We start from the raw sequence: 11,812 nt of genomic DNA, 5'->3' as shown, positions 1-11,812 counted from the left end.
CTTCATAGTTGAGATGATCGAAAATCGCCTCAAGAGCATTGATCCACTCTACAGCCACCAATGGATCAGTGCTTCCTGCAAATTCCGGCGGATCCATTCTCTTGAAAGCAGTAAAGATCCCATCGGTCCCAACTGCCCGAGCCACTTGACCTCTTACTTGACCTCTACCTTGGCCTGTACCTTGAAGACGGAGCAACTGTTGGATCTTCTCACTATGGACCTTGGCTTGCTCTTTCAGTAGCTTGCCGAACTCATCGATAACTCTAGAGGAAGAACTATCCTCACCCTCTGCAGCCTTTCTCTTAGGAGGCATACTCCTACAATGCGCTCACATAATACATATCAACCAATGACAATAATTAGATGTAGAAGAAGACATACCCGGACTGTTGAAAGTAGACGAAGTCATATGCATTGGTCCGAAGAACGGTGCTCTGATACCACTAAATGTAACCCCTCTGACCCGATTTCATAAGATAACAGCGGAATTTAAAATTTTTCTTGAAGGAAAGAGGGTTTAAAAATACATTTTCAATATATAACCAAAAGTATAAACACATGATCAATAAAATGATACAACAAAATACAAAATGTCATTTTGATCATGTATATCAAAATATCTTTCTTCCTTCAATCTTTCATACATATGACCTCGGCTCCAATCAACGTCCTGGCTCGTCGCTCTTATCTGCATCACATGAATAACTGAAATGAGTATAAAACTCAGCAAGTGGAACTCTTACATAGCAATGAATACATATCATACTCTGTAAAACATGGCTTTGAAAACATTAAATACCATCAACTCTGAAACATGAATAACATAGCATAATATAACAATAAGATGGTATTTCTCTTTTCTCTGTTGGATTGATATCTATATAGTAACTCTGTCTCTGTACCTATATCCCATCGATATACATCGATAACTCTGAGGGATATAAGCCTATGGTCGTTGATCAACTAATTGCATGCAATCTCTGACTATGTATCTATCAATCCAATAAAACATTTGAATTCTCTCTTTGGCATTAAAACAAACACTTTGAAGACTCTATTTTCTTTTGTATTCCCTTTTTCATAATTGAGACAAAAATGCCTCTAATATACAACAAAGTGTATTAATACATAGCATGAATCAAATGGAAGGGAATAACATGTTAAAACCATTGAAACACAATACATATATTATCATGTGAGCACAAGGAAATGAATTCCACTTACAACACTTGGAACCTTGAATCTACTCTCTTGGTACACAACCTACAACAATAAACCATAAACTTCACCATCAACATCTCAAAAATCATAAACCCATACCATAAACTTCATAAAGCTAACACACTCTAAATACCCAAGACTTCTCCCAACACCATAAACCAAGAAATAATCAAAGCCACAAGCTTACCTTAGCTCCTTGAACTCAAAATAACCTTGTTCTCTCTTCAATAATCCAACAAGAAGCTTGAATCTAAGAAATAAAAGAAAGAAAATGGAACCCTAGCTTCCCTTGAGCTGAAGAAATCGAGAATGAGGAGAGAAATGAGGGAAAAGTGAACCAACTCATGTATTTAAGCACTTAAATCCAAAAACACGACTTTACTGTTCACGGACCGCGGGTGCGCTATCCCTTGCACCGCGGGTGCGCTATGCCTTCGGCACCTCATCCAAAAATCTGAAACAGTAGACCGCGGGTGCGCTACATTTTGGAGTGCGGGTGCACTCTGGTCACCGCGGGTGCACTGAACAATAGAGTGTGGGTGCACTCTGGTTGCTCTGCGCACAGCTTCTCCAAAGATCGCCTCCGAAACGCCTCTTCCCTTCATAATTTGGAAAAATGGTAAACTACAAAGTTGTAGCTCTATGTCTTTTCTTGAACCTCTCCAAATATCAGATCATTTGGAGGTCTGAGTAAAACGTTATGCTAAATCTCTCAACATGTGTCACTAGAGGAACGTTGAAACACACGACATACTTCGGGGCACTTTTGGCTTACCTTCCACAATGATTTGAACAAAACTCAAAATAAGAAAGTTACACCTCTATGTCTTATCTAACCACTCCAATTGGCCTCATAACAATTGGCTCAACATACGAATTACCATGAATTAAATCGCAACGATGCTACAACAACTATACAACAACTATAAACAACAATACTATAAACCATATATCACAACTCTTAACATCAAAACTATACATAAACTTAACCAAATAGTCCATAAGCATACAAAATCTTAAATCGTACCGTTCACCAGGCTTGGATATTACACGCTGTGGCAGCTACACCAGTTAAAGCTGACAAGACTGTTGACATATGTCATCACTACAAGAAGCCTGGACATTGGAGGCGTAACTGCAGAGAATATCTTGCCCAGAAGAGTTCTGGAAACGGTATGCTCTATATTGAAGTAAACATTTCAATTAACTCTACTTCTTGGGTATTTGATACTGGCTGTGGCTCACATCTCTGTAATGATTTACAGGTGATGGGAAGAAGTAGGAGGCTCTGGAAAGGTGAGACCTTCTTGAAGAGGAGCAATGGAGCAAGAGTTGCTGCGAAAGCCGTGGGAGATGTTTACTTGTTAGTGAACAATTATTTTAAGTTGATTTTGAGAGATGTTTTGTTCGTACCTGAGTTGGTGAAAAACATTATTTCCATTTCTATGCTTGGTAAAGATGGATATTCTTGTTTATTTAGCAAAAGTGTTTGCAACATTTACAAGAATGAATGTTTAATAGGTGCTGGAGAACTTGAAAACGATCTCTATAACTTAAAATTGAAAGATATTCCACAATGTCCAAGCAATAACAACAAACAAGCGAAAGCAAGATACTCTTAATACGGCACAATTTTGGCATGCTCGATTAGGACATATTTTCCTAAGAAGGATGAACAAGCTAGTGGGAGTGAGCATGTTTGATATGTCCGATATTAATTCTCTCCCAACTTGTGAATCCTGTCTAAAAGGAAAGATGACCAAAATTCCCTTTAACGGCCATGCGGAGCGAGCCAAAGGGTTATTGGATTTGATCCATACCGATATGTGCGGTCCGCTCAGCATCACCACTAAGCATGGACATGCCTACATCACCTTTAACGATGACTTTTCGAGGTATGGGTATGTGTATTTGATGAAATACGAATATGAAGCCTTTGAAAGGTTCAAAGAATTCAGAAGTGAAGTAGAGAAACAATTGGGACGAAGCATCAAGTGACTTCGATCGGATCGAGGTGGTGAGTACTTGAGTGCCGAGTTCCAAGAGTATCTAAGGGAGAATGAGATTCTCTCGCAGTGGACTCCTCCTGCTACACCACAGTTGAATGGTGTTTCAGAGCGTCGTAACAGGACTTTGATGGACATGGTTCGGTCTATGATGGGGTTCACAGAGTTGCATCCATCTTTTTGGGGATATGCGCTTGAGACAGCGGCACTTTTGTTGAACAATGTCCATTCAAAGGCAGTTGACAAGACACGATATGAGATATGGATGGGTAAGCCTCCCAAATATTCTTATCTTAGAATATGGGGATGCTCTGCTTATGTGAAGCAGGCAGTGGGAGATAAATTGGGTAGTCGATCCATTTTATGTTACTTTGTGGGATATCCAAGGAATACAGTTGGATATTATTTCTATCATCCTCAAGAAACAAAGGTGTTTGTGTTTAGGAATGCAACATTTTTGGAAAAATGATTTCTATTGGATAGAAAAAGAGAGATGATAGAACTCGAAAAAGTTCGAGAGACACCCACAATTGAAGAACCCACACCCGAAAAGCCAAGAGAAGAGATACAAGCTCCTAGAAGATCCGAGAGAGTTTCGAGACCACCTATGAGGTATGGTCTGCTTCTTAAAGATGGCCATGATGAGCCGAACCATGGATCTGATCCAAGGACCTTCAAAGAAGCGTTATCTGATGTCGATTCATCCAAATGGCTGGAAGCTATGGAATCTAAGATGAATTCCATGCATTCGAACTAAGTGTGGAATCTTGTGGATCCACCTGAGGGAACTGTTCTCATAGGGTGTAAATGGATTTACAAAAGGAAACTTGCAGCGGATGGGAAGGTATTGACCTTCAAGGCGCGATTGGTGGCAAAAGGATATACTCAAAGACAAGGAGTTGACTTTGAGGAAACCTTTTCTCCTGTTGCAATGTTTAAGTCTATAAAGATATTGCTAGCCGTAGCTGCATGGTAAGACTATGAGATATGGCAGATGGATGTCAAGACAGCTTTTATTAATGGGGATATTAAGGAAGAGATATTTACATGTCTCAACCTGAAGGGTTTATATCTATCAGAAGTGAGCATATGGTATGCAAACTTCAGAGATATATTTATGGTCTAAAGCAGGAATTTAGGAGTTGGAACCTCAGATTCGACAGTACAATCAAAGAGTTTGGTTTTACTAAGAATCCTGAGGAACCCTGTGTGTATAAGAAGGTCAGTGGGAATGCTGTGACATTCCTGGTGCTTTATGTTGATGACATTCTACTCATTGGGAATGATGTAGGAATGTTGCAATCAACTAAAATATGGTTAGCAAGTAAGTTCTCGATGCAAGATTTGGGTGAAGCATTTTTTGTATTGGGAATACAGATCTATAGAGATAGATCAAGAAGATTGCTTGGTCTCACCCCGTCCACATACATTGATACCATCGTGAAGCGGTTCTCGATGGATGAGTTCAGGAGAAGACATCTACCAATGTGTCATGGCGTGTCCCTATCCAAGTCTATGTCTCCCAAGACTAATGCAGAGATAGCGGCGATGACAAGCATTCATTATGCATCTGCAATTGGTAGCATCATGTATGAGATGATATCTACACGTCCTGACGTGGCTGTTACACTAATTGTAGTGAGTAGATATCAATCGAACCCTGGTCTTCCACACTGGAAAGCTGTGAAATACATCATCAAGTATTTGAGAAGGACCAATAAGTTGTTCTTGGTTTATGGGGGTGGAGAACTGAAATTGGAAGGCTATAACGACTCTAGCTTGCAAAGCGATATCGATGACTCGAAGTCAACCTCTGGGTTTGTATTCATGCTCAATGGTGCTGTTGTCTCTTGGAAGAGTTCCAAGCAAGACAGTACTACGGATTCCACCACTGAGTCTGAATACATTGTTGCATCAGCTGCAGCAAAGGAGGCTGTTTGGATAAGGAATTTCGTCCAAGAGTTGAGCGTCATTCCTAATGGAGTTGCTCCTGTCCCGGTGTTTTGTGACAACACGGGAGCTATAGCTCAAGCAAAAGAAACAAGGTCTCATCAGAAATCCAAACACATATTGAGAAAGCACCACATCCTCCGAGAGATTGTGGAAAGAGGAGAAGTGTCGATTGACAAAGTCGACTCCACAGATAATGTTGCTGATCCACTAACTAAGCCTTTACCTGGACCATTATTCGAGAAACATCGCGAATCAATGGGTTTGAAACATATGGGTAGTTGGCTCTAGTGCAAGTGGAAGATTGTTATGGTAGGTGCCCGTCGAGCCAAGTGTTGGCCGAGTGTTCACAATGAAACTCTATGTATAAACAATCTTTATTTTAATTATATTTGAAATTATTGTTGTAGCATATCTTTATCTGTATACCCATGCTAGTTGATAGGTAAATTCCTTGAATATACAAATAGCAGAAAGAATATGAGATGCTCATATGATGAGTATCATGAAACTCATATTTGGAATACTGTATATTCTAAACAGTTCCTAGTCGATTCAGCCGCCGATAAGAAGGATATAGGCCGCTCGAGTTTGAGACTAGTATCTGCGATATGAGTACCATGTTTCATTGGTATTGTACATTGTGATGTTCGAGCATGCAGATAGGTGCTCCTGGTAGAGTACACTGAATAACCCTCCATTTAGGACTTTCCAAGTGGTTCTCACTTATCGAGTGGAAACGTCCTAGTTTATGGTTGTACACCAATAAGCCTTTAGACCCGGGACAACATTGAGACTCTATATGCTAGCGTTGCACTTTGATTTGTTTACCGACTCTCATGGGGTCATCAGGTGGCAAGGTTGGATGTTCTGTCGGAACATATAGGAGTCGATGCATTGTAGTCGGGGATTCACCGCTTACCTTCGGATATGGATATCCTATGTGTATGTAGTATGAAATCTCTGAACAGAGTGTTGGTGGTAACTATGAAAGGGGTTTCATAGATTACACCATCGATGGGATTACGACATGACACATATCATCGATCCTTTGATAGCTCTCGATATACCAATAGTTGTCGAATCGGTCGGGATATATGAGATGAAGGGACCGTACTGTACGCTAACCATAATAGAATGGTTCTTGCAGGCACTATCATTTGATAGCTAGGGAATCATGTAAGCGATGCTGATAGGCGTTTAACATGATTGGTTGGGTACTATCAGACTTGAGTTCTGACGTTCTTATTATCAAGGAGTCTATAAGTAAGAATGAAGCAACTAGGGTATGCTCAAATAAGGACATGTTTAGTCCCAAATCACATTGAGATGTGAACCCACAGCTAGTTGTATAATTGAACCATTGAGGGTCACACAAGTGCTAACTTTCTAGATCCCGTTGAGAAGTAAAAAAGTTCAATGTGTTGAAAGGCTTATAAAGGAGTTTATAAGCGTAAAGAAAAATAGAGGTATGACTTCTATAAGAGAATTATGGGGAATGTAACTTTTAATTTGAGGAAGTGTTCCTAAATTAAAAAGTTGGCCAAATAAGTAATGTATTTGAAAATTGTGATTTTCATAAACATTATTATGGACTAAATTAAATTAATTCAAATGTTGAATTAATTTAACACTAGTGTGCCTAGTAAAGTCCAAATAATTTAATTAATTCAAGTGTTGAATTAATTAAATAATATTAGGTCTTGTAGAGCTCAATAGAAAATAATTATTCAACTAGTGGGCTTGAGTAAATTCAAGTAAAGTTTAAATGGTCTCAAATGTGTGTGAGATATTTAAATAAAAGTCTATGTGCTTTATAATTGTTATAAACCCAAATAGAATTGCATGCATGTGAGGTGAAGAGTTGGGAGACAACTTTTTCAATTAACAAGACATGTGTCTATCATGCTAACTCAACTTTTTACACAATCAAGAAAAGTCTTCTTTCTCCTCCAAGCACTTGTGATGGCCGAACTATTCCACCTATTCTCTCTAATTTTCTTTTTCATTTTGGTTGAGAAAAATATACTCTTCTCAATGAAAAATGCTCTAATTTTTCTAGTGCAAAATTAGAGTGGTTCTACTTTGTTAGTGGTGGACCTAATTTTGAAGGAAAGAATCATTTGAGCAAGGTGTGCTCTTGAAAGCTTGTAGATTGGGTCATCCCTTCAAGAGTTTAGTTGTTTGACAACTAAGTTGGAGCCATCATCAAATTTGAAAGATTGATAGGTATATTTCTTAAACACTCTATGAATGTCATTTTGTGTTTTATTGTATTTGCTACACATCTTAGTGTTTAGGATGCTCGGTTTTCTTGAATGAAAAATATTTTGAAACTTCCGTTGTGTATTCGGGCATCTTAATCGATCCCCATACACAGGTGATCAGTGAACCCCCGACTACAACACATTGACTGCTACATATGTCAAAACTACACTCAATCATGCCACCTGATCACTCTTACGTAGGCGTGAAACGAGTCAAATTTCAGCAGTAGTACGTATAGCCTCTATGTTATCTCGAGTCAAATGACTAATGATGTACAACCATAACCGCAGACTTATTCCACTCGAAAAGTGATAAACACTTGAAAATTCCGAGAGAGAATTGTTCGGTACAATAATCATATGATTACCCATATGTATGATTGGACATCTCCATGCCCATATCAATGAAACACGACGTTAACATCACAGATGCTAGTGTCGATCTCGAACGACCCTTATTCTTATTTTAGACGTCTAAATTGACTAGGAAATAGTCAAGAATATACAATACACATATAATGGATTTCATTATCTACGTGACTTGTGGACCTCATGGTAATGTAGTATATTCAATCAAATTTTTAATGATTTAACATGATAGATTTTATGGTATGCATGTGGATTTTTCTCCAACATTTTGATGATGGAGAAATAATATGTGTACTTGAAATTTGGAAATTAGGAAAAAAAGAGATTCCTTGACAAACCGTTTGTTTTTTGTTTTTTAATTATTTAAATACTAGGTTGAGGATTTTTTCGGTTTTACGTAGCTTCAAACATACGCTTCTCCCCCAATGTGAGAGATTTATGCCTCTCACCTATGGCGCGAGACCAACTAGTGCCTATGTGATTTAATAATATAGAGAAAACTAAATATAACGTTAAACATGAGGTTATTTTCTTTTAAATAATTTTTCACGTTTCATTTTTTTAGAAAAGAAATACTGTAATTTAACCATACACTCTTCTGTTGGATAATTTCGATGCTTAATGAATGAAAATTAAGCAAATTAATCAATGTGTTTAATTGGAAAAATTCGAAACGAAGAACAAAACTTAATGAACGAATATTATGTTTGTTGGGGTATACAAAATTGAGAGGAGAACAAGAAGAAAACAATGAGAATGTGGCTTGTAGCGGCAAGTGTTGAACACTTTGTCCTTAAGAAGAATTTGCCCTCACAATGTGCTTGAGTTTTGTGGCAATCTTCTCCCAAGATACAACTACAACACTTGAATAATGAGCACTCAAATATTCAAGTTCTATCACAAAGAAATGGATGGAACTCTCTCTTGAAGAAGAATGAAGAAGACAATATGCAAAAATGATGTAATGTGTGTTTGATTTTCAAAATATCAAATATTTAATGTTTTCAAAATGAAGAGACATGATCTTTCATTCATGGGGATGTCCCTTGGCCATGGTAACTGATCACAATCATCAAACAATGCCAAGGAAATGAAAAAATATCAGAAAAATCGAAGGGACACGAAAAACAGCCGAAGGAGCGTGCAGGGCGCGCCCGCCTGCGCGCTGCCGAGCGCTCTCGGCAGCGCCTGCCGAGAGCGCTCGGAAGCTCCTACCGAGAGCGCTCGGCAGGCGCGCGCACATGCGCGCAGGTGCGCGCCTGCCACTGTTCACGATTTTTTTTTTTTTTCGTTTTCGTCCCTTACATGTTCTGACTATTCGTTTGAGTTTCTTTCAACATTTGATGAACTCTTTTCGAGTTTTATTCAGAACCACCGAACTTAATATTCGTTCATTAAGCTCCGTACTTCGTTTCGAATTTTCCAAATCAAACACATTGATTTATTTGCTTAATTTTCATTCATTAAGCATCAAAATTTTCCAACATATTAAGTTTGGTGGTTCTGAATTAAACTCGAAATGAGTTCCTAGAATGTTGAAATAACTTCAAACGAGTAGTCAGAACATGTAAGGGACGGAAACCGAATGGAAAAAAAATCCGGTGAAGCTCGGCAGGCTCTGTCAGCTCTCGGCAGCACGCGCGCGCATGCACGCGCAGAGGCGTTCCTTCGGGTTTTTCTGATATTTTTTCATTTCCTTGGCATTGTTTGATGCTTGAGGTCAGTTATAATGGCCAATGGACACCCCTATGAATGAAAGATCATGTCTTTTCACATGAAAAATATTAAATCCTTGATTTATTGAAAATCAAACACACATATCATTTAGCGTATTGTTATTCTTCATTCTTCAACAAAAGAGAGTTACATTCATTTCCTTGTTATAGAACTTGGATATTTGAGTGCTCATTATCCAAGAGTTGTAGTTGTATCTTGGGAGAAAATTGCCACAAACCTCTAGCACATTGTGAGGAGCAAATTCTTATTAAGGAAGCCAATTTTTTTGTTTTCTTCTTGTTTTTCCTATCAAATTTGAATACCTACGTAACATCTTTCATTTAATATAGCATTTGAGATAATGTTATTAATATTTTTTTAATCAGATTAGAAAATGCTATTTATTTGATAATTTTCGAACTAAAATAATAATAATTTGTGGGATAGAACAGTATACACGCATTAGGTGTACACAAGTCTGGCATACAAAACAGGACAAGCCGAAAATTCTCCAGTGGATTATATTACCATTGATCATTGGATCACACGCACAACAAAACACACATGTATACATAGAGAAATGGAGAGGGAAGAGAGGAGGAGGAGGATATCGTCCAGAGGGTCAGATCGGTTGGCGCTGATTACAGGTCGGCTCGAAAGCCTAGCTATGGATCGTTTACCCGCACAATTTGACTCTCAACCGGCCACAACAGATTATCATGGTGCGTATGTTATTTCCTCTATCATTGTCTATATATCTTCAGCTCGTGATCGGTTTAATTATATGTCGTGTTGAAATCGAAGATGGATTAAATATTTCATAATATATATTGGGGTCGACGTTGATTAATTGTGGAGTTTGCATGCAGATGTTGACATGTTATTCTGATCATTGTTATATCAGACGGAAACTTCTTGAACGTCTGCACGATAAAATTTGAAGGAGTTCATTTCAGCTTAACTTTAATAATTATTCAGCTGTTTCTTTGAAGGTAAAAATGATGCTCCTAAAACGCCCATAAAGCAGGAAAGTGAAGAAGAACAATTTGAATCATCAATCATCAGTACTCCAAGAACCTGCAAGACAAAAACAAATGGCCCAAATCCATGCAAGAAACCACTCATCCAACTTCTTGATTCATTCACTCCCAAAGAAATAAACTCCAGCATAATCTCCTCCGAGAACACAAGAGTCGTGTGTTCAACTATAATCGCGATTCTTATAGTCCTATCCCATGTTAATCTTCCTCACAATGTGGTGAAATCAAAGAGCCTTATTGCTTATAGGCCTCTATATGTCGTATTGATGACTGATCTGTTGATTGTGGCTGCACGACTAGCCCTTTACACGCAAACGAGAGAGGAAGATGAGCACAAAGAACTGAGTTTCGATGGGGTGAACTGGGGAGGAGCCGTCAAGGTGTTGGAATTAGGATTGGTTCTGCATCAGGCGATTCGAGCTATTTTCATCGATTGTAGCTTTTACTTGGTGATTGTAGTGTGTGGCATTTCTCTGGTGTAATGGGATATATGTTTTCCATGCATTCAACAGGTTTTTGTTTTTGTCTTCTTAACTATAACTATAGGTTAGCTCTTTTGTATTTGATGTATCAGTATATATAAAATAGTTATGTATTTCTTGTTTATCGATTATAATGGCATCACCCTCACGACCAAGGGAATTTTGATAATTGGTTAGCTACATATTGTTGGAAAAATCGAGACAGCTCGAGCTTGAGTCGCAAATTTACGTAGTACCTGAATTATTTGAATGGAGTTTAACAACACCAATTAACATGCCAAAAATAAAGGTGTCTCGTATATTTTTGGGACCTACAAATGCTTAGATAATGAGTAGGTCTATCGAGAAAAGATGTCACGATCTTTATTCGTGACACGCTTCAACCCTGCTCATATTTACCATAAAAGGTAATATTTTTGGCATAAAAAGCAATATTTTTTAATGGGTGATCAAAATAGAATATATGTCTCACAAAATTAACATGTAAAACCGTCTCACAAGAGTTTTATGTTGGATAATTAGGATTAGATTTTAAATTAAAATCATTTTTTTGGGACTTCACAAACTAAACCAATAATTTTCCTTCATGTCCAGCCTTGCCTTAGCTAGGACCATATTATACTCGAAAATTTCAACTGTTTCTCTCACATTCCGATACACAAAATTTAGGTATAACTCATTGTCTCTTGTGAATATGACTGATTCCATCTATTTTTAAAATTTGTTAATAATTTTGTAAAGTAATTTTTTATTCTTGGTTT

General features: G+C 37.9%; 1 protein-coding gene across 1 annotated transcript; it reads left to right on the top strand.

Annotated features, from left to right (window-relative positions):
* The first annotated feature begins 10,020 nt into the window (after positions 1–10,020).
* LOC140958233 (uncharacterized) lies at positions 10,021–11,197 on the top strand. Its single transcript, XM_073415613.1, has 2 exons — positions 10,021–10,251; positions 10,522–11,197. Exons 1-2 carry the CDS (start codon positions 10,110–10,112, stop codon positions 11,049–11,051), a joined length of 672 nt encoding a protein of 223 aa, XP_073271714.1. The 5' UTR covers positions 10,021–10,109; the 3' UTR covers positions 11,052–11,197.
* The last annotated feature ends 615 nt before the right edge of the window (positions 11,198–11,812 follow it).

The sequence above is a fragment of the Primulina huaijiensis genome, chromosome 15, assembly GCF_012295235.1.
Source record: "Primulina huaijiensis isolate GDHJ02 chromosome 15, ASM1229523v2, whole genome shotgun sequence".
Classification (NCBI taxonomy): Eukaryota; Viridiplantae; Streptophyta; class Magnoliopsida; order Lamiales; family Gesneriaceae; genus Primulina; species Primulina huaijiensis.
The sequence above is the reverse complement of the archived record's forward strand: the minus strand, read 5'-3'. Positions and strand labels throughout refer to the sequence as shown.